At 48.0% G+C, this 23392-nt stretch overlaps 1 protein-coding gene across 1 annotated transcript; it reads left to right on the top strand.

Annotated features, from left to right (window-relative positions):
* Window positions 1–195: 195 nt before the first annotated feature.
* On the top strand, window positions 196–19835 carry LOC140430808 (olfactomedin-4-like). Its single transcript, XM_072518522.1, has 5 exons — window positions 196–295; window positions 424–570; window positions 1416–1634; window positions 7966–8122; window positions 18793–19835. The coding sequence occupies exons 1-5, from the start codon at window positions 254–256 to the stop codon at window positions 19599–19601; spliced, it is 1374 nt and encodes a 457-aa protein (XP_072374623.1). The 5' UTR covers window positions 196–253; the 3' UTR covers window positions 19602–19835.
* Window positions 19836–23392: the final 3557 nt, after the last annotated feature.

Below are 23392 nucleotides of genomic sequence, written 5' to 3' on the forward strand. Positions count from 1 at the left end.
GGTCTCAGGCAGGCTTTGGGAATATGGGCGGTGGGGAAGCCATTAAACCTCTGGCAAACCCAACGCTGAGTGGGTAATACTCTTAACCCTCTCATTCGCCATTGAAGAGGAAGTCACCCAGCGACGGGAGAGTTACTGTTATGGGAGGGACCCCCCGGGTGAAGCGCACCTCCCCTGATCCCCGCCCTCTTTGTATAAATACTGATGTCTCCAGAACCAGCGGCTCAGGTTCCTCAGCTACAAGGTAGGAGTGATGGGGATATTCGGCTTCTTCTTATTCCTGGGCCTTGCTTTTGTAAGTAGAGTGGGTTCAATCTTTCAGCAGTTGATCCTAGCGAATAATACTCCCTGCCCCCTAATCTGATGCTTGAACGTTTATCTGTTACATTGAATTCTCCTTTACCCATCATCTCATTTCACTAGGCGGATCGCGATGTTCCAGCAAAGGCCCGGGTCGCCAAGAGATGCTACTGCGATCTTCAGATGTCAGATGGGCCATTCCCTCGCCAACAACTTGAGCAACTCTATTCGATCTCTAAGAACTGCAGCCAGAGGCTGAACGCTCACGAGGTGGGTGAGTGAGTGTGAGGCAAGAGCCAATTCCACCCTACCTTCGGGACACCTCAGCCGCAAGGCTGCAAAGCACACGTGCCTCACTCCCAAATAACTGTGACATCTTTCCATCCTGTGACCCAGTTCTCCCGGGATCTGTGTGGAAACGAATGGGTTATTGTGCTGAGTTGGGAGGCCTATTGCTCGTCCCAGCTATAGGCAGAATTGGGGTTGCGGATTGTGGACTTCATTGCCTGGTCTCTGCACACGTATAAGGAGGAAGGGGGTATGCGAGGGTTATTTTTCCTTTCGAAAGCACCAAAGACTTGCATTTATATAGCGCCTTTCATGACCTGAGAATGTTCCAACAGTATTTTAGAGCCAATGAAAATACTTTTTCTGAAGTGTAAGCATTGTTGTAGGAAATTGTTCAACAAACGACAAGGTTGGCTGAGAGAATGATGTTGGCTGAGGCACCAGGGAAAAACCCCTGCTCTTCCAATAGTAGTATGGATCGTTGTCTTTAACCTGGGGTTGCAGTTGAGCCCCCCGTTTAAAGTCTCATTTGAAAGACAGTGGTCAGAATCCTCCGGCCATTGGGATTCCCTATTACTGCCCGTGGGTTTCCCAGTGGGGTGGTTCAATGGAAAATCCCATTGATAAGTGGCGGGAATACCAAATCCTGCCACCAGAGAATGGCGTGCTGCCGAGAGACGTGCGGCTGGAGGACCAGAGAATCCCGGCCAGAGTGTGGCACACCCTCAGTTCTGCACCGGAGTGTCAGCCTATGTTTTGCTGTTAACCAGTTGATTCTTTATCTCAATCTTTTGAACAGAGAAACATACCTTTTATTTAATTCACAGTTTGGTAAACCTACGCAAATTATTGCCGATGTGGAGCAGAGACTGAAGGACCTTGCGAAGCGCATTCATGAATTCAAAGAAGAATATGATGGTGAACTATATAGTATCATTTCATTTCGGATAATCGAGATCGAAATTGAAGAGCTGAATTATTTGCTGGACCAACTTCAAGAGATGTGCTCGAGGAACAATGATGTGAGCACTGATCTGGATATACAAGTAAGAAGGGTTCAATGTTGGTTGGTTAGGGTTGGGGAGGTGTGAAGCCACTTGAAACTCCCATGACTGAGAGAAATCCAATTCATCTCAAATTGGGAGTCAAACATGGAACTAATCATTGGAGAAACTTGTTGAGGCATCAGGGAATCTATCCAACCAACATCAGTAAAACACATTATTTAACTGTTACCATGTTGGTTTCTGGGGATGTTTGCTGTTCCAAAATTGGCTACCACGCTTCCTACATTGCAACAGTGACTATACTTCAAAAGTGGCTGCAAAGCATTTTTGGACATCTTGGGTTGGTCTAAGGTGCCAAGTAAACACAAGTTAGAGTCAGACTTTTACAGCACAAAAAGAGGTCCTTCGGCCCATTGTGTCTGCACTGGGCAGCACAGTAGCACAGTGGTTAACACAGTTGCGTCACAGCTCCAGGGTCCCAGGTTCGATTCCCGGCTTGGGTCACTGTCTGAGCGGAGTCTGCATGTTCTCCCCGTGTCTGCGTGGGTTTCCTCCGGGTGCACCGGTTTCCTCCCACAGTCCAAAGATATGCAGGTTAGGTGGATTGGCCATGATAAATTGCCCTCAATGTCCAAAAAAGGTTAGCTGGGGTTACTGGGTTGCAGGGTGGAGGTGTGGGTTTAAGTAGGGTGCTCTTTCCAAGAGCTGGTGCAGACTTGATGGGCCGAATGACCTCCTTCTGCACTGTAAATTCTATAATTCTATGACCATCAAACACCTATCTATTCTAATCTCATTTTCCGGCACTTGGTCTATAACCTTGTGTGCTATGGCGTTTCAAGTGCTCATCTGAATGCTTCTTTTTTAAAAAATATATTTTATTCAAATTTTTCGGCCAAACAAAACCAGACAAAGGTTTTTTCTTTTTACAACAATAAAACAATATAAATAACAGTGACCGTTTTTTAACAAATAGATAAATAATATATAAACTAAATGGCAACTGCCATAGCAAAAATAATAACTCTCCCAAATAATAAAATCAAACAACCCAGTATACATAACCAAGTACAAATATCTATACAAAAACACCCCTGAGGACCCACCTGAGCCCTCCCCCCCCTCCCCCCTGGGTTGCTGCTGCTGCCTTCCCATTTCCTTTATCGTTCTGCGAGGTAGTTAATGAACGGTTGCCACCGCCTGGTGAACCCCTGAGCCGAACCCCTTAATACAAACTTTATCCGTTCTAGTTTTATAATCCCTGACATGTCGTTTATCCAGGTATCCATGCCCGGGGGTTTGGCTTCCTTCCACATAAGCAATATCCTTCGCCGGGCTACTTGGAACGCAAAGGCCAAAACATCAGCCTCTCTCGCCTCCTGCACTCCCGGCTCTTCTGCAACCCCAAATATAGCCAACCCCCAGCTTGGCTCGACCCGGACCCCCACCACCTTCGAAAGCACATTCGCCACCCCCACCCAGAACCCCTGCAGTGCCGGGCATGACCAAAACATGTGGGTGTGGTTTGCTGGGCTCCTCAAGCATCTCCCACACCTATCCTCTACCCCGAAAAATTTACTGAGCCTTGCTCCTGTCATATGCGCCCTGAGCAAAACCTTGAATTGTATCAGGCTAAGCCTGGTGCACGAGGACGAAGAGTTTACCCTACGTAGGGCATCTGCCCACAGCCCCTCTTCAATCTCTTCCCCCAGCTCTTCTGCCCATTTTCCCTTCAGCTCATTCACCATGATCTCCCCCTCGTCTCTCATTTCCCTGTATATATCCGACACCCTACCATCCCCCACCCATGTCCCCGAGATCACTCTATCCTGAATCTCCTGCATCGGGAGCTGCGGGAATTCCCTCACCTGTTGCCTCGCAAAAGCCCTCAGTTGCATGTACCGAAATGCATTCCCTTGGGGCAACCCGTATTTTTCCGTCAGCGCTCCCAGACTCGCAAACGTCCCGTCTAAGAACAGATCCCTCAGTTGCACAATCCCAGCTCTCTGCCAAGCTCTAAATCCCCCATCTATTCTCCCCGGGACAAACCTATGATTATTTCTTATCGGGGACCGCACCGAGGCTCCCATCATTCCCCTATGCCGTCTCCTATGCCCCCAAATTTTCAGTGTTGCCTCCACCACTGGACTTGTGGTGTATTTCTTCGGGGAGAAAGGCAACGGCGCCGTCACCAGTGCTTGTAGGCTGGTTCCTTTGCAGGACGCCATCTCCAATCTCTTCCACGCCGCTCCCTCCCCTTCTCCCATCCACTTACACACCATTGAGATATTGGCGGCCCAATAGTACTCACTTAAGCTCGGTAGTGCCAGTCCCCCCTATCCCTGCTACGCTGCAAGAACCCCCTCCTCACTCTCGGGGTCTTCCCAGCCCACACAAAACTCATAACACTTTTCTCGATTTTCTTGAAAAAAGCCTTCGTGACCATCACCGGGAGGCACTGAAACACAAAAAGGAATCTCGGGAGGACTACCATTTTGACCGCCTGCACCCTACCCACCAGTGACAGGGGCACCATGTCCCATCTCTTAAAATCCTCCTCCATCTGTTCCACCAATCTTGTTAGATTAAGCCTATGTAAGGTTCCCCAACTCCTGGCTATCTGAATCCCTAAGTACCGGAAATCTCTTGCTACCTTCCTCAGCGGTAGATCATCTATTCCCCTGCTCTGCTCCCCCGAATGCACCACAAACAACTCACTCTTCCCCATATTCAATTTATACCCCGAGAATTCCCCAAACTCCCTGAGTGTCCGCATTATCTCTGGCATCCCCTCCACCAGGTCCGCAACATACAGCAATAAGTCATCTGCATACAATGATACCCGGTGTTCTTCTCCACCCCTGAGTACTCCTCTCCACTTCCTGGAGCCCCTCAGTGCTATGGCCAGGGGCTCAATTGCGAATGCAAACAGTAACGGAGACAGGGGACACCCCTGCCTTGTCCCTCTATCAAGACGGAAGTAGTCAGACCTCTGCCTAATCGTGACCACACTTGCCACCGGGGCCCTATATAGCAGTTGTACCCATTCAATAAACCCTTCCCCAAAGCCAAATCTCTTCAACACTTCCCACAGATAATCCCACTCCACTCTGTCGAATGCTTTCTCGGCGTCCATCGCCACCACTATCTCCGCCTCCCCCTCTGGTGGGGGCATCATCATCACCCCGAGCAGCCTCCGTATGTTCGTGTTCAGCTGTCTCCCCTTAACGAACCCAGTTTGATCCTCGTGGACCACCCCCGGGACACAATCCTCTATCCTCGTCACCATCACCTTGGCCAGGAGCTTAGCATCTACATTCAAAAGGGAAATGGGCCTGTAGGACTCACACTGCAGCGGGTCTTTTTCCTTCTTCAAAAGTAGTGATATCGTCGCCTCCGACAGAGTCGGGGGCAACTTCCCCCTTTCCCTGGCCTCATTAAAGGTTCTCGTCAAGAGCGGGGCCAGTAGGTCCATATATTTCCTATAAAATTCCACCGGGAACCCATCCGGTCCCGGGGCCTTCCCCGCCTGCATGCTCCCAATCCCCTTTACCACCTCTTCCATCTCAATCTGTGCTCCCAGCCCCGCCCTCTCCTGCTCCTCCACCTTCGGGAATTCCAGCTGATCCAGGAAACACATCATTCCCTCCTTCCATTCTGGGGGCTGAGCCTTATATAGCCTCTCATAGAATGCCTTGAACACCCCGTTTACTCTCTCCGCTCCCCGTTCCATCTCTCCCTCCTCATCTCTCACCCCACCTATCTCCCTCGCCGCTTCCCTCTTCCTCAATTGGTGGGCCAGTAGCCGACTCGCCTTCTCTCCATACTCATACTGTACACCCTGTGCCCTCCTCCACTGTGCCTCTGCCTTACCCGTGGTCAGCAGGTCAAATTCCACATGTAACCTTTGTCTTTCCCTGTACAGTCCCTCCTCCGGTGCCTCTGCATATTGCCCGTCCACCCTCAGAAGTTCTCTCAACAATCGCTCCCTTTCTTTACCCTCTTGCTTCCCTTTATGTGCCCTTATGGATATCAGTTCCCCTCTGACCACTGCCTTCAACACCTCCCAGACCACTCCCACCTGAACCTCTCCGTTGTCATTAAGCTCCAAGTACCTTTCGATGCACCCCCTCACCCTTAGACATACCCCCGCATCTGCCAATAAGCCCATATCCATTCTCCAGAGTGGGTGCTGTTCTTTTTCCTCTCCTACCTCCAAATCTACCCAATGTGGAGCGTGGTCCGAAATGGCTATGGCCGTATATTCCGTCCCTGTCACCTTCGGAATCAGTGCCCTTCCCAAGACAAAAAAGTCTATCCGTGAATATACCTTGTGAACATGGGAGAAAAATGAGAACTCCTTACTCCTAGACCTAATAAATCTCCAGGGGTCTACTCCTCCCATCTGCTCCATGAAGTCCTTGAGCACCCTGGCCGCTGCCGGCCTTCTCCCGGTCCTGGACCTCGACCGGTCCAGCCCTGGATCAAGCACCGTATTACCAACTTTCCCGCCTCCAGGTCTGGGATACGTCCCAACATACGCCTCATAAAGTTTGCATCATCCCAGTTCGGGGCATATACGTCCACCAGAACCACCGCCTCCCCTTGCAATCTGCCACTCACCATCACATATCTACCCCCACTATCCGCCACTATGGTCTTTGCCTCAAACAGTACCCGTTTCCCCACTAGGATAGCCACCCCCCTATTCTTCGCATCTAAACCCGAATGAAACACCTGCCCCACCCATCCTTTACGTAGTCTGACCTGGTCTATCAGTTTCAAGTGCGTCTCCTGCAACATAACCACATCTGCCTTTAATTTCTTTAGGTGTGCGAGTACCCGTGCCCTTTTAATCGCCCCCCCCCCCCCCCCCCCGCTAGATCACCCTCTAGCGTAGTTGCACCCCACATGTTGCTCCCAGAAGTCAGCAAACTCTGGCTGACCTCGGCTTCCCCCCTTATCCTCGGCTCCCACTGTGCGAGGCCCCCTTCTTCCTGCGTCCCTGTTCCCGCCACAATTATCATAACGCGGGAGCAAAGCCCGCGTTTCCCACTCGGCCCCACCCCTAATGGCGCATTTCCCTTCTCCTTCCCCTTTCGTTCCCACCGGCGCCCACAGTTCCTCATGCTCCCCCTCCCCCCCCCCAACGAGGGGAAGAGATAAAAGTTACAGGATCGAAGGATTAACAAATTGAAAAAATCATCCCCCCCCCCCCCCTCCCCTTCCTCGTCCCACATAATCACCCCACCACTTTATCCCAGAAGCTCTTTCTCTCGCCAGACTATTCCAGCTTCTCGTCCACAATGAATGTCCACGCCTCTTCTGCCGTCTCAAAGTAGTGGTGCTTCCCTTGGTGTGTGACCCACAGTCTCGCCGGTTGCAACATTCCAAATTGAACCTTCTTTTTGTGAAGCACCGCCTTAGCCCGATTGAAACTTGCCCTCCTTCTCGCCACCTCCGCACTCCAATCCTGGTATACGTGGATCACCGCGTTCTCCCACCTACAGCTCCGAGTCTTCTTCGCCCATCTGAGGACCGTCTCTCTGTCGTTGTAGCGGAGAAACCTCACCACTATAGCTCGAGGTATTTCTCCAGCCCTTGGTCTTCGCGCCAGAACTCGATAAGCTCCCTCCACCTCCAATGGGCCCGTCGGGGCCTCCGATCCCATTAGTGAGTGAAGCATCGTGCTTACATATGCCCCGACGTCCGCCCCCTCTGCGCCTTCGGGAAGACCCAGGACTCTTAAATTCTTCCTCCTCGAATTATTCTCCAGTGCTTCCAACCTCTCCACACACCTTTTGTGCTGTGCCTCGTGCGTCTCTGTCTTCACCCCCAGGCCCTGTATTTCATCTTCGTTTTCAGCAGCCTTTGCCTTCATGACCTGAAGCTCCAGCTCCTGGGTCCTCTGCTCCTCCTTTAGCCCTTCAATCGCCTGTAATATCGGGGCCAACAGCTCCTTCTTCAACTCCTTCTTCAGCTCTTCCACACAGCGCCATAGGAACTCTTGTTGCTCTGGGCCCCATAACAAACGGCCGCCTTCCGACGCCATCTTGCTTCGAGCTTCCCTTCCTTGCCGCTGCTCCAGAGGATCTTCTGCAATCCGGCCGCTATCCTCTCCTTTTTCCATGTGTATCCGGGGGGATTCCCTTCTAGTTTACCGCACAGTAATTCTGGCCGTTTAAATTGCCGTTGGGGCTCCTAATAAGAGCCCAAAAGTCCGTTCCAACGGGAGATGCCGAAACGTGCAACTCAGCTGGTCATCGCCGCACCCGGAAGCCCATCTGAATGCTTCTTAAATGTTATGAGAGTTCCTGCCTCCACCACCCGTTCAGGCAGTTCCTTCTTATGTTCTTTCTTTATTCAACAGGCACAAAATATTACCAGCAAAGTAGATGAATTAGAGAAATACGACCGGCTTAAAGTAGTTCAACAGAACAGAAATAATGTAATCCTGAAAAGGAGTCTGACTTCTTGCCAGAGCGCTCTATTAGTAACTCCAACCCCATATATCACCCCACAGCCAGGTGAGTACAAGAGGCAAAGCTGTCACCGCACACACAAGAGGAAGAATCCCCCCTGTTGTTTTCCATTCAGGTGATGTGAAATATTTGCTGCTGCATTAATTCAGTTTTGTCACTTTCAATTTTTGTACCAAAGAAATTCAATTGTTCAAAGGCAAATGGGCTGGAAGAGCCAAAATAAGTGGATCAATTGACTGCATTCAGCCTCCACATCATAAGCTGAGTCACTAGCAAGAAGGCAGCTTCTTGAGGACAATAAGTGATGGGCAATGAATGCCGGTTTAGCCAGCGATGCCCAAATTTAAAAAAAACTACCAAATGATACTTCTTCCCAAATTGTGTAATTGGCCATTTTATTAACTCCATTTTGTTTTTCCCCCGTTCTATTAATTCCATTTTGGTTTCTCTCTCCATTTGCACAATCCTGCATTTATAGCTCAGTGAGCACAGAATATTAATCAGACAACAAGTGAACCAACCTTAGCGGTTTGGTAGGCATGGTAAAAGACCTCACGGGTAAGGTAGCCTAGTCGTTGTTTCACTTAACTAGCAACCCCGAATCATGAGTTGAAATCCCAGCATGCATACTAAGTTGTGCAACGGAATTCAATAACTTTGTAATAAAAGCAGAAAATGCTGGGAATACTTAGCAGGTCTGACACCATCTGCGCAGAGTGAACGTTTCAGACCTGTGCCGTTTCATCAGATAAACACATTTGTGGTCTGATACCAAAAAAGATTCCTTCAGGAAAAGTAACTTACCACTGTTGCTCAGTCTGACCTTTAGTGTCTCTCGCTCTGTAGTTGAAGCTTAATATACTCGGGGTGACAAGGGATGGGCTGTTTGACTGTCAGTGTTGTTGAAATCTCAAAAAGAAATGAAAACAAAATGAATAGGTTTTTACAGTAAAGACGTCTCAGTTATTCGGGGTAACAACAGGGTAGATACTTTTTAGCTAACATTCAGATCATCAACACTTAACCGCAAAGTATTTTAAGCTTTGGCCCTGGATTAGATTCCCGACAGTGCAGAAGGAGGCCATCCAGTCCACCTAGTCTGCACTTAACCTCTGACAGAGTATTCTAACCAGGCTCCCACCCTAGCCTGCAACCCCGTAACCACACTTTAACCTGCATATCCCTGGACACTTAAGGGCAATTTATCATGGCTAATCTAGCTAATCTCCACATCTTTAGACTGTGGAAGGAAACCGGAGCACCTGGAGGAAACCCACGCAGACACGGGGAGAAAGTGCAAACACCACACAGACAGTCACCCAAGGCTGGATTCGAACCTGGGTCCCTTGGCCTGTCAGGCAGCAGTGCTAATCACTGTGCCACCATGCTGTCCCACTGTGCCGTTGAGTAGACTCGGAGTTCCTTGATCATAAGGGATAAAGGAGCTCTTTGACAAGTCATGAGTAACCTTGGGAACCACACATACTAAATTAAATGTAAATGCCCACATTTATTTAAAAAAAAGGTGTGATGGGAATAGAACCAGTAAAGGATTGACAGCACAATACCTCAGGTAAGGACTGACACATGGCAGAAATATTAAATAATTATTTTGCCTCAGTAGTTACCAGGGAGCTAGAACAGGTAGAAATGACATTGCATGATGAGATGAGCAATGATGTAAGTGCGATTTAAAACTTTTAAAAAAGTGTTGTTTTGAATGTTTCTTTTCGCTCATGGAATGCGAGCATCACTGGCTAGGCCAGCATTTGTTGCCCATCCCTAATTGCCCTTGAGAAGGTGGTGGTGAGCTCCCTTCTGTAACCACAGTAGTCCATGTATTGGCGGAACAGTGCTGTTAGTACAGGAATTCCAGGGAGTTCCTGTTGAATAAACAAATCAAACTCAAGAGGATAAATTCCCGGGTGGATGAATTGCATCCACATATTTTAAAAGAAACAAGGGAAGAGATAGCAGAGGAATTACTACACACAGTGTTAGAAAAAAGTTTATTTCCAGAGGATTGATAGATGGCTAATGTAATTCATATATTTAAGAAAGGGGATCATGGTCAGGAAACTATAGACCAGTCAGCCAAACACCAGTCTTGGGAAAAATAATGGAAACCCAACAAAAGGAGAGACCAACATCTAGAAACAAAGAAATCTAATAATGAGTAGTCAACATGGATTTCAAAAATTTTGCCTGACCGACCTTGTTGAATTTTTTGAGGAGGTAACATGGCAAGTCAATGGTAATACAAATCAGTGACCACTACCACCAAGAAGGACAGCCAAGTAACACACCATCCTGGCTGGGAACTACATCACCATTCCTTCACTGTCACTGGGTCAAAATCTTGGAACTCCCTCCCTAACAACACCGTGGGTGTATCTATACCTTATGGGCTGCAGCGGTTCAAGAAGACGGCTCACCACCATCTTCTCAAGGGCAATTAAGCATGGACAATAAATGCTGACCTAGCCAGCAACACCCACATCCCACAAAAGAATAAAGTGCAAGACTTTCAATAAGGTCTCCCATAATCGGCCAATCAATAAGGACAGAGAATGTGGTGTCGGGACAAGTGGGGGAATGGATTTCTAGCTCGCTTCAAGAAAAAAAGCGGAGAATGGGAATAAATGGTAGTTATTTATAGTGGCAGAAAGAGGGAAGTGATGTTGCACAAGTATCAATGCAGGTACTACATGTGTTCACAATTTCAATTCACAATTTGGACTTGGAATCAAAAACACAATTACAAAATTTGCGGATTGGGGTGGAATAGCGTATCATATGGTTTGCATTCTCTGCCTGAAGGCAGGTCCTTGGCTCATTGTCTGCTGATGTTTCACCCTGAGCCATTTGTTTGGCATTTTTTTGTCACTGGTGGTTTACCATTGCCTCCCACACTCGGGGGCAGAGCAAGGAGTCTACCTCAGCCAGAATGGGAATCAAACCCATGCTGTTGGCAATATTGTGAACCAAATGCTAGACATCTAGCTAACTGAGCTGAACTGCCTCCCAAATAGTTAATACTGCAAGAAATTACAGGAAATTACAGTAATAACCTTGCAGAATGGGTAAGTAATTGGCAAATGAAGTTCAACACAGATAAATATGAGGTAGTACATTTTGGTAGGAAGAATAAGGAGTTCACTCATTACTTGGAAGGTGCAAGTTTCGGTGGGATAGAGGAACAAGGGGATCTCAGAGTACAAATACACCAATCGCTAAAGCTTACACCGCAGATTAGCAAGGCCATGAAAAAAGCAAACCAAGCACCAGGCTTTATTTCTCGCAGGATCAGATTGAAGAATAGAGAAGTCAATCCTGTATTAAACCTTAGTTAGACCACACATAGACCATTCTGGATGCCATATTATAAAATGAATATAGTGACACCGAGCGGGTGCAGAGAAGACTTACAAGGATGATACCAGAAATGTGTGCCCATATGTATGAGGAAAGGATCAACACACTGGGTCTCTTTAAATCAAGTAAGGTTTTAATACAGCGAATACAGAGGGCAGGATTCTCCGTTGGATGACACCGAAATCGCGAAACGCGATTGGGCAGAGAATAGATTCCGATGTCAAAATCACGGCGCGCGCTGATTTTACGCCAAATAGCGATTCGTCATCACCTCCACATAGGCGCCAATGAGTTCCGGAAAGCACATACAATAAACACCATTTGCATATCATTAGCGTGCCCCATCCGGTATTCTCCAGGGCCTCCGTGATTCTATGCCTCCGAGTTCCCGACAGCGGGGTTTACTTGTGCTTTTAAAAATCATGAATCCAGCATTGTGGCTGCTGAGGGAGAGAGAGAGGAGGTAGACATGGGGAGCGGCGACTGCGGGCAGCTGGCCTTGCCAGGATCAGGGGGTGGGGGGAACACGCCGAGTGGCTGTGGTGACCCCCCATGGGACTGGAGCAGTGTCCAGGCATGGACTGTCATTACCACGGCCTGCAAGGCAGCCTACCACACTGCCCACCCCCCGGGCCCTTGGTTCGACAGAGTGACAACCGACCGTATGAGCGCCCCCGCCCACCCCGCCAGCGGCCAACCGAGGGCAATGCCCACAATAGTCCTTACGGGGGCTGCGGTGCATACCTCTGGCGGGGGAAGCCAAAGGTACTCCTGGCATCAGGGACCGGTGCCAGGGCCAGAGGCCCCCCCCCCCACAGTGCAGGCCACTGACGGGGCCAAGAGTGCGGGGATGGGAGGGGGCAGGGACATGCGAGGGTGGAGCCCGCAGTGCCAACTGGGTACACACCATGCTAACATGTTGGCCTTTGACCCACTGCAGACAATGGATATTGGAATTCAACCAGCAATGTTGGCCTTCCTTCCAGTCGCTGCAGCCCTGGGGGATGCTCTGCGGCTGTACGAGCAGGTGCTGCTCGAGGAGGTGGAGGAAGCAGCAACAGTGGAGCGGGCAGCAGAGGGGCAGATAACAGCCACCCAGGTTGGAGAGTTGGCGGCCCAACAGGCCGAAGAGGTAGAGGTGCAAAGGAGGCACCACAGGGGCTACTCCTTGGGATGGGGATGGGAGGGTATCCCCTAGGCGCCCCCCAAACCTGACACTGCCAGTCTTGGAAGGCCTACTCTGACCTTGACCAGGGTCCGCACGCTCGAGGCCATGAAGCACAGTGAGTGGACCATTACCATCTGGGACTGTGCCACTACCCTCTGGGACTGGGCCACCCCCCCTCTGTGTCTGCGTCACGTTGGCCAGCGGCAAAGCCGCCGAAGTTCCCAGCTATGGCCTGCTGTGACCGGGCCACGTTGCGATTTCCAGGTGGCTCTGGCACATGTCGTCTGTGAGGCGGCAACCCTGTCCTTGGCCTCGGCCAGCACCTGCATAGAATGCCGCAGGCCTTGAACATGCTGACCCATAGCCAAAACCATTGCCCCAGTGCCTCCACCATCCATGTGATGTTGGCCTGGGTGACACGCAATGCCTGCTGCTGCACGCAGTTGGACTCCTTCAACTGCACCAGCAGGTACTGGATGCTTGCCGACAACCCCTCATGTAGTCCCTTGCTCTTTGATTGTATCTCCACTATAGATGGATGGATGGGACTGTCTGTTCCAGAACCTCAAGACTCGTCTGGACGGTAGCTAGTCCCTGGGATTGGCCTGCCCTCCGACCATCCGCCCCCTCGGGAGTTCCTACCTCCACCTGCTGTACCGGGTCAACTGTATGGTGCACACCAGATAGTGTCCCAGGAACGTCTTCACTAACATGCCCAACCGAGGTGAGAGTCTCTGGGATGGTGGAGGGCGTTGGAGACAGCTGTGACGGGAAATCTGTGTCATCCTCCGACCCGAGCTCCGTGGTGTCCTGGGTCTCGGGCAGAGGGCTGATGTCCGGGCTGCTCTCAGTGTCACTGCTCGTCTTATGGAGGGACCCCAGCTGTGGGGGCGGGGGACAGCACATGGACCCGCCCATCACCAGCAGGTCCTGCAATGCACAAGACAAGGCATAATATTGGACCGCAGGCTGGGTGATGGGTGGTGAGGGTGGCATGGGGGTGAGGGGGTTTGCCACACGTTTGACAGCGAACCGCAACTAAGCATGGTCTGAGTTCCTCGCCCGCGGCTGAGCTCCACCTCGGCGACCTCCGGTTCCTCCAGGCCGCCGACCACATTCAGGGCCCTCTGCTTGGCCACGGTGAGCTGCCGCAGGTCCGGCAGTCCCCCTCCTGTCTTCTCCCACTCCTGGCAGTTGTGCGCGGCATTCTCCTGGAGTGTGGGGGACAGAAAATGTGGGGGAGGGGGGTAGGGTTACGGGTGTGTGGGACACGGGTTACTACCAGGGGCACAATGCTACCCTGGCCGCCCTGAGGAGGTTGTGCAGTTTTTTCCGGCACTGCTGACCTGTCCTGATGGTGTTGCTCAGGGCCTCTGCCGTCTGCGACCAGGCACAGACAGTGAACGGTATCAGCCGGCAGCCTCCTTCCTGGGCCGGGATGCAAGGTCAAGAAGAAATAGTGACGCATCTGGATGGAAATTGTCCCATTGGGCAGACGCAGCATGGGTTCATAAAGGGCAGGTCGTGCCTAACTAATTTAGTGGAATTTTCTGAGGACATTACCAGAGCGGTAGATAACGGGGAGCAAATCAATGTGGTATATCTGGATTTCCAGAAAGCCTTTGACAAGGTGCCACACAAAAGGTTGCTGCATAAGATAAAGATGCATGGCATTAAGGGTAAAGTAGTAGCATGGATAGCGGATTGGTTAATTAATAGAAAGCAAAGAGTGAGGATTAATGGCTGTTTCTCTGGTTGGCAATCAGGAGCTAGTGGTGTCCCTCAGGGCCCACAATTGTTCACAATTTACATAGATGATTTGGGACCAAGGGCAATGTGTCCAAGTTTGCAGACGACACGAAGATGAGTGGTAAAGCAAAAGGTGCAGAGGATACCGGACGTCTGCAGAGAGATTTGGATAAGTTAAGTGAAAGAGCTAGGGTCTGGCAGATGGAATACAATGTTGAAAAATATGAGGTTATCCATTTTGGTCGGAATAACAACAGATGGGATTATTATTTAAATGATAAAATATTAAAACATGCTGCTGTGCAGAGAGACCTGGGTGTGCTAGTGCATGAGTCGCAAAAAATTGGTTTACAGGTGCAACAGGTGATTAAGAAGGCAAATGGAATTTTGTCCTTCATTGCTAGAGGGATGGAGTTTAAGACTAGGGAGGTTATGCTGCAATTGTATAAGGTGTTAGTGAGGCCACACCTGGAGTATTGTGTTCAATTTTGGTCTCCTTAACTGAGAAAGGACGTACTGGCGCTGGAGGGTGTGCAGAGGAGATTCACTAGGTTAATCCCAGAGCTGAAGGGATTGGATTACGAGGAGAGGTTGAGTAGACTGAGACTATACTCATTGGAATTTAGAAGGATGAGGGGGAATCGTATAGAAACATATAAAATTATGAAGGGAATAGATAGGATAGATGCGGGCAGGTTGTTTCCACTGGCGGGTGAAAGCAGAACTAGGGGGCATAGCCTCAAAATAAGGGGAAGTAGATTTAGGACTGAGTCTAGGAGGAACTTCTTCACCCAAAGGATTGTGAATCTATGGAATTCCTTGCCCAGTGAAGCAGTAGAGGCTCCTTCATTAAATGCTTTTAAGATAAAGATAGATAGTTTTTTGAAGAATAAAGGGATTAAGGGTTATGGTGTTCGGGCCGGAAAGTGGAGCTGAGTCCACAAAAGATCAGCCATGATCTCATTGAATGGCGGAGCTGGCTCGAGGGGCCAGATGGCCTACTCCTGCTCCTAGTTCTTATGTTCTTATGTCATCCCACCACTCCTCCACCGTGTCCAAGAGGGTCTCCAGCTCTGTAAACCTCGGGGCTGCTTTCTACGCTGCCATCTTGTTGGCCGGGGTGGTGTATGTGGGGAGTGAGGTGTGTCTGTGCGGCTGCAGCCTGTCAGCCTTTGAGTATGAATCGCGAAACCAGCAAATCCGGCACCGTTTCCCATTAGAATCGATTGTGTTCCACGTGGTGCCAGCGCCAGTCCATTAGCAGTAACGGAATCGGTCCACGTGTGGCGGCAGTTTTTCCGTCGTGAAAGTCCACGAATCCTGTGTTGGCATCAACATTTAGTCTTAGAAATGGAGAATCCACCGAGAATGTTTCCTCTTGTGAGGAAGCGAATAGCTAAATGCCATCAATATAAGATCATCACCGAGTAATCCAAAAGGGAATATAGAATAAATTCTGTACCCAGAGAGTCGTGAGAACGTGGAACTCGCTACCATAGGAAGTGGTTGGAAGGAATGGTATTCATGAGTTCAAGAGGACGCTAATAATGCACATAAGGGAGAAGGGAATACAGGTTTATGATGATAGATTTAGGTGAAGAAAGATGAGAGGATGTTGCATGGATGGGAGAAACTGGAATCAGATGTAACAATATTACAATTGAATAAAGGGAACTACAAAGACATGAGGGAGGAGCTGGCCAGAGTAGATTGGAAGGGGAGCCCAGCAGGGAAGACAGTGGAACAGCAATGGCATGAGTTTTGGAGGGTTATTCAGGAGGCACAACAGAAATTCATTCCAAGGAGGAGGAAACATGCTAAGGGGAGGACAAGGCATCCATGACTGACAAGGGATGTCAAAGACAGCATAAAAGAAAAAGCAGACAGGGTGGTGAGGATTAGTGGGAAGCCAGAGGATTGGGAAGCTTTTAAAAGCGAGCAGAGGACAACTAAAAAAGCAATAAGGGGGGATAAAATGAAATATGAGTGTCAGCTAGCTAGTAATATAAAAGAAAATAGCTTTCTTTCAATATATAAAAGGTAAGAGAGAGGCAAGTATAGACATTGGACCACTGGAAAATGAGGCTGCAGAAGTAGGAGTAGGGAACAAAGAAATGGCAGAGGAACTGGATAGTTACTTTGCATCAGTCTTCACGGTGGAAGACACCAGTGGGATACCAGAACTTCAGGAGAATCGGGGGCACGGGTGAGTGTAGTGGCCATCACTAAGGAGAAGATTCTGGGGAAACTGAAAGGTTTGAAGGTGGATAAGTCACCTGGATCGGATGGACTACACCCCAGGGTTCTAAAAGAGATAGCTGAGGCGATTATGGAGGCGTTGGTGGTGAACTTTCAGGAATCGCTGGAGGCAGGGAGGGTTCCAGAGAACTGGAAAATGGCTAATGTAGTACCCTTGTTTAAAAAGGGAGGGAGGCAGAAGACAGGAAATTATAGGCCAGTTAACCTGACATCGATCATTGGTAAGATTTTAGAGTCCATTATTAAAGATGAGATTGCAGAGTACCTGGAAGTGCATGATGAAAAAGGACTGACTCAGCATGGCTTCGTCAAGGGAAGGTCATGTCTGACAAATCTGTTAGAATTCTTTGAGGATTTAATAAGGATGTTAGACAAAGGAGAACCAGTAGACGTGATCTATTTAGATTTCCAGAAGGCCTTTGACAAGGTGCCATATAGGAGGCTGTTAAATAAGTTAAGAATCCATGGTGTTCAGGGTAAGGTTCTGGCATGGATAGGGGATTGGTTGACTGGCAGAAGGCAGAGAGTGGGGATAAATGGGTCTTCTTCAGGATGGCAACCCGTGACTAGTGGTGTGCCTCAGGGGTTGGTGCGGGGACCACAACGTTTCACAATGTACATTAACGATCCGGAAGAAGGAACTGAAGGCACTGTTGCTAAATTTGCAGATGATACAACGATATACAGAGACAGGTAGTATAGAGGAAGCAGGGGGGCTGCAAAAGGACTTGGGACAGGCTAGGAGAGTGGGCAAAGTAGTGGCAGATGAAATACAATGTGGAAAAGTGTGAGGTTATGCAATTTGGTAGGAAGAATGGAGGCATAGACTATTTTCAAAATGGGAAAAGGCTTAGGAAATCAGAAGCACAAAAGAACTTAGGAGTCCTCATTCAAGATTCTCTTAAGGTTAACGTGCAGATTCAGTCAGCAGTTAGGAAGGCAAAGGCTAGAATACAAGAGCAGGGATGTGCTTCTGAGGCTGTCTCAGGCTCTGGTCAGACCCCATTTGGAGTATTGTGAGCAGTTTTGGGTCCCGTATCTAAGGAAGGATGTGCTGGCCTTGGAAAGATACAGAGGAGGTTCACAAGAATTATCCCTGGAATGAACAGCTTCTCATATGAGGAGCAGTTGAGGACTCTGGGTCTGTACTCATGAGTTCAGAAGGATGAGGGGGGGATCTTATTCAAACCTACAAGATACTGCGAGACCTAGATAGAATGGACGCGGAGAGGATGTTTCCACTCGTAGGAAAAACTAGAACCCGACGCCACAGCCTCAGACTAAAGGGACAATCCTTTAAAACTGAGATGAAGAGGAATTTATTCTGCCAGAGGGTGGTGAATCTGTGGAACTCTTTGCCGCAGAAGGTTGTGGAGGCAAAATCATTGAGTGTCTTTAAGACAGAGATAGGTTCTTGATTAATAAGGGGATCAAGGGTTATGGAGAGAAGGCAGGAGAATGGAGATGAGAAAATAGCCATGATTGAATGGCGGAGCAGACAGGGCTTCGATACCATTGATTTGGGAAGAGTTAAAATAAATCAATCAGCCCCGAATTTATCCAGTGATCCAATATACCGCAGCAACAACCAGCATCCAGAAAAATGTGAGGCATTCAGGTAGGATTTCCAAGAGAATAGCCCTATGAAATTGCTGTGAGTGATTGGCTGGTTTAATAAGGCTTTAGAGGAATGCAAACCATTGTGTTTGGAAGGTAGTAGAGCACCATCCCCACACATGTAGGGTCTGAATGTGCATGATAATTCTGCTATTAGCTAACACTGTTATTAGCACTATTAGTCTTATTTATAACATCATTAGAAAGTAAGATTGAAGAGGTACTGAAATCAGAGAAATTCCATCAAACTTACGTGGGACCTTGGTTAGATGTATAAGCACTGGAAAAGTTTTTAAAAAGATCAAGAATAATGGCAGAACTGGGAGGGTATAATGATCAGGAAAAAGAACAGGCTGGGGCTCTTTTCTCTCGAAGAGTGATGTCTGAGCGGTCTAAAGTTGTTATTAGGTTTGATCACGACAAACAGAGACGATCAAATGAATTCCTGGCCCCTTTCTGTGGTTTAAGTGTGCTGAGTATTATTATACTGTACATATTGTGGTTTACCCACTGTAGCTGTAACAGGATTTGTTGGAATTTCTCACAGGGTCCTGTTCCTTCGGAAGATTAAAAGCAGTCTCCTATCCCAAGAGTTCAATGCTCAATCATTATGGGACATCCTACCCATATGGTAACTGGGGGAAAGATCCGCTACCAGCACCTGGGAAAGAGGATCAATACTGGCTTGCCATTGTATCCACTAGCACTCGATATGGAACTACGGTTCGTACCTACGACTCTTATGCTAAATTCCTCACCAAAGGAGCTTACAAAGATGTGACTGTTAAAACCCACAGTCCCCAAGGTCCTGGTGGGTTAATATATGGAGATGCCTACTATTACAATTGCTACAACTTGGGCAAACTCTGCAGGTTTGACATGACCACCAATGAAGTCGTATCTGCCATCCTGCCATTTGCTGGTTTTAATGACCAGTTTCCGTACTGTACTTTTTCTTCCTGTTACTCATACACAGACATGGACCTAGCAACAGACGAAAATGGGCTCTGGGTCCTCTACGCGACCGAATTTAATGTCGGGAATTTGGTCGTCAGCCGACTCAATACGACTGATCTGTCACTCCTGGAAAGCTGGAACACCACCGTATTCAAACGATCGGTAACCAATGCCTTTATGGTGTGTGGAGTTGTGTACGCCACCAGGTTCCTGAACTCTGAAATAGAAGAAATCTTTTACATGTTTGACACAACCAGCGGAGTTGAGCGAAATGATTTGAAAATCGAGTTGCGAAAAGCCTTGCCTGGCATCCAGTACATGAACTACAACCCACAAGATAGGAAGCTGTATGTGTACAGTGATGCTTATGTTGTGAGTTACACCTTGACCTTTGACTAAACTGAATATAGGTTCCTAAGAATCATGCAACGAAAGGGAACCTGTTCTGGTCCAGATAATAGTAGAAAGCGAAATGTATGTGGCAATTCTTTAGAACAGATTTGTGGAAAAACCAAGTGATATGGCCATTAGTTGACACATTTCGTGTTTACTTTTGCTTCAAGTTCTTTGTCTTTCATATCTTGTAATGTGCTTAATGTGGGCCTTGTGCTAAATAAAACCAATAATGACAAAGTTTGTCAGAAACTTATTTGGAAATTGATATTGGGGGATTATGCAAACATTTTAATTATTGCTTATTAGTATGTATTTCCTACAGTGTTTAATTGATAACATTGTGACTTTGTGGGAGAGCGCTGGTGTTTACAGCAAGATAGACGCTTCAACCGAGTTCGTGACATCTGCAGCAGCAACTCATCTGGACTAGTTATGTAACCTTGACAGTGTCTCACATCTGCCTGAAATTAAAATTAAAATACTGGAAATATTCAGTTGGTCAAGTAGCATCCTTGATGGTATAAACAGTCAATGTTTCAGGTTGTCAACCTTTCAACAAGACACGTCTGTCTGGACTCAGTAGATCGTCTTTGCAGTAACTCACATATGTCTAGACTGAATGTGATATGACATGCAAGAGGTAACTCAGGTAAATGTGATAGCCAAGCAAAATGAGACTGATGTAACTACTGGTGTTTTGGTTTCTCTAGATTTTGACATTTAACATTGAGCAGCATCATTGAAACTTCACTTTCAACCAAGCACCTTAACAGTTTGCTGGTTCAATCACTATCATGAAGAATCATAACCTGTTAAACTTAATTTACAAAGAGCACTGAAAAATAAAAATGAAGATCTAGTATCTGTCAAACCTGTAAAGGTGGCAAGCTAGTTTCTAGCTACCTGCTTGTACTGTAATTAAAGATCACTTTTTCTATAATCTGGAGGCCACATTCTCACAACAAACTGTACCCACTCAAGTTTTGTGATTACATGAGAACTAGGAGTAGGCCATCTGGCCCCTCGAGCCTGCTCTGCCATTCAATAAGATCTTGGCTGATCTTTTTGTGGACTCAGCTCCACTTACCCGCCTGCTCACCATAACCATTTATTCCTTTACTGTTCAAAAATCTATCTTTGTCTTAAAAACATCCAATGTGGTAGCCTCAACTGCTTCATTGGGCAGGGAATTCCACAGATCCACGACCCTTTGGGTGAAGATGTTCCTCCTCAACTTAGTCCTAAGCTGCTCCCCCTTATTTTGAGTTTATGCCCCCTAGTTCTAATTTCACCTGCCAGTGGAAACAACCTCCCTGCTTCGATCCGAACAATTCCCTTCATAATTTTATATGTTTTTATAAGATCTTCCCTCATTCTTCTGAAGTCCAATGAGTATAGTCCAGTCTACTCAGTTTCTTCTCATCAACCTAGTGAATTTCCTCTGCACACCACCAGTGCCAGTACATCCGTTCTCAAGTAAGGAGACCAAAACTGTACACAGTACTCCAGGTGTGACCTCACCAGCACCCGATACAGCTGCAACGTAATCTCCCTATATTTAAACTCCATCCCTCGAGCAATGAAGGAATAAATTCCATTTGCCTTCTTAATTACCTGCAAACTAACTTTTTGTGATTCATGCACAAGGACATCCAAGTCCCTCTGCAAAGTAGCAGGCTGCAATCTTTTACCATTTAAATAATAGTCCATTTTGCTGTTATTCCTACCAAAATAGATTATCTCACATTTACCAACATTGTACTCCATCTGCCAGACCCTTGCCCACTCATTTAAACTATCTATATCTCTCTGCAGACTTTCAGTGTCCTCTGCACACTTTGCTCTACCACTCATCTTCATAGAATTTGCAATGCAGAAGGAGGCCATTCGGCCCATCGAGTCTGCACCGGCTCTTGTAAAGAGCACTCTATCCAAGGTCAACACCTCCACCCTATCCCCATAACCCAGTAACCCCACCCAACACTAAGGGCAATTTTGGACATTAAGGGCAATTTATCATGGCCAATCCACCTAACCTGCACATCTTTGGACTGTGGGAGGAAACCGGAGCACTCGGAGGAAACCCACGCACACACAGGGAGGATGTGCAAACTTAGTGTCATCTGCGAACTTTGACACATTACACTTGGTTCCCAACTCCAAATCATCTCTGTAAATTGTAAATGATTGCGGTCCCAATACTGAGGCACACTACTAACCACTAATCGCCACCCAGAAAAACCATCCATTTATCCCCAATCCTTGCTTTCTGTTAGTTAACCAATCCTCTAACCATGCCCGTAACGCCTTCCACCTTTACCTCATCCAACAGCCTTTTTGTGCGGAACCTTCTGGAAATCCAGATAGACCATGTCCACTGGTTCCCCATTGTCCACCATGCTCGTAATGTCCTCAAAGAATTCCAGTAAATTAGTTATACCTGACCTGCCTTTCATGAACCCATGCTGCGTCTGCCCAATGGGACAATTTCTAGCCAGATGTCTTGCTATTTCTTCCTTGATGATAGATTCAAGCATTTTCCGCACTACAAAAATTAAGCTAACCAGCCTATATTTATTCGCCTTTTGTCTACCTCCTTATTTTTAAACAGCGGTGTCATACTTGCTGTTTTCCAATCTGCCGGAATCGCCCCGGAGTCCAGTGAATTTTGGTACATTGCCACGAGCGCATTTGCTATTCCCCTGCCCCCTCTTTTAGTACCCGAGAATGCATTCCATCAGGGCCAGGAGACTTGTCCATCTTTAGCCCCATTAGCGTGCCCAACATTACCTCCCTATATCCCTCTGCAGACCTATAATGATCGTTTCTAGGTCCTCACCTGCCATAGCCTCCTTGCCATCTATTATTGGTATGTTATTTGTGTCTCCCATTGTGAAGACTGACAAAATACCTGTTCAATGCCTTGGCCATTTCCTCATTTCCCATTATTAAAATCCCTGTCTCATCCTCTAAAGGACCAATGTTTACCTGAGAATGACGGAAAGACCTTCCTTGCCATGACTTGCACCTGCATGTACCGGGATCTCTCCTTCCGCGCCAGTCCAAACATCTCACTCAACTCCTCCAAACTCGCAAATTGTCCTTCCAGAAACATATCCTTCATCATCCTGATCGTCCTCCCCTCCCATTCATGTTATGGGGTGGTGGTTAGATCCTCTCTTGTACGAGATGGTCATTGCCTGGCACTTGTGTGGCATGAATGTAACTTACCACTCAATATTGATATTGTCCAGGTCTTGCTGCATTTGGACATGGACAGCTTCATTATCTGAGGCGTCGTGAATGGTGCTGGACATTGTACAGTCATCTGCAAACATCCCCATTTCTGACTTTATGATGGAAGAGAGGACATTGATGAAACAGCTGAAGATGGTTGGGCCTAGGACACTAACCTGAGGAACTCCTGCAGTGATGTTCTGGAGCTGAGATGATTGACCATCAACCAACGTGTGGTAAACCACGTTATTGTGTTCATTGTATTATATTCACTGTGCTGTGTGGTACATGCCTGGGCTTGTCCAGGCTGGCTCCGCCTGTGGCTCCTCCCCACGGGCTTCTGTATAAAAGTGGCAAGTCTCAACCGGCTGAGGTCGGAGTATTTCAGGCTGCACCGAGGGACGAGGCAGGGGTGCCCCCTATCACCGTTACTATTTGCCCTGGCAATTGAGCCGTTGGCCATAGCGCTGAGGACTTCGAGGAACTGGAGGGGGCTGGTCCGGGGGTGGGTGGGGGGAGGAGCACCAAGTTTCCCTCTACGCGGATGACCTGCTGTT

This window comes from Scyliorhinus torazame, chromosome 10 (genome assembly GCF_047496885.1).
Source record: "Scyliorhinus torazame isolate Kashiwa2021f chromosome 10, sScyTor2.1, whole genome shotgun sequence".
Lineage (NCBI taxonomy): Eukaryota > Metazoa > Chordata > Chondrichthyes > Carcharhiniformes > Scyliorhinidae > Scyliorhinus > Scyliorhinus torazame.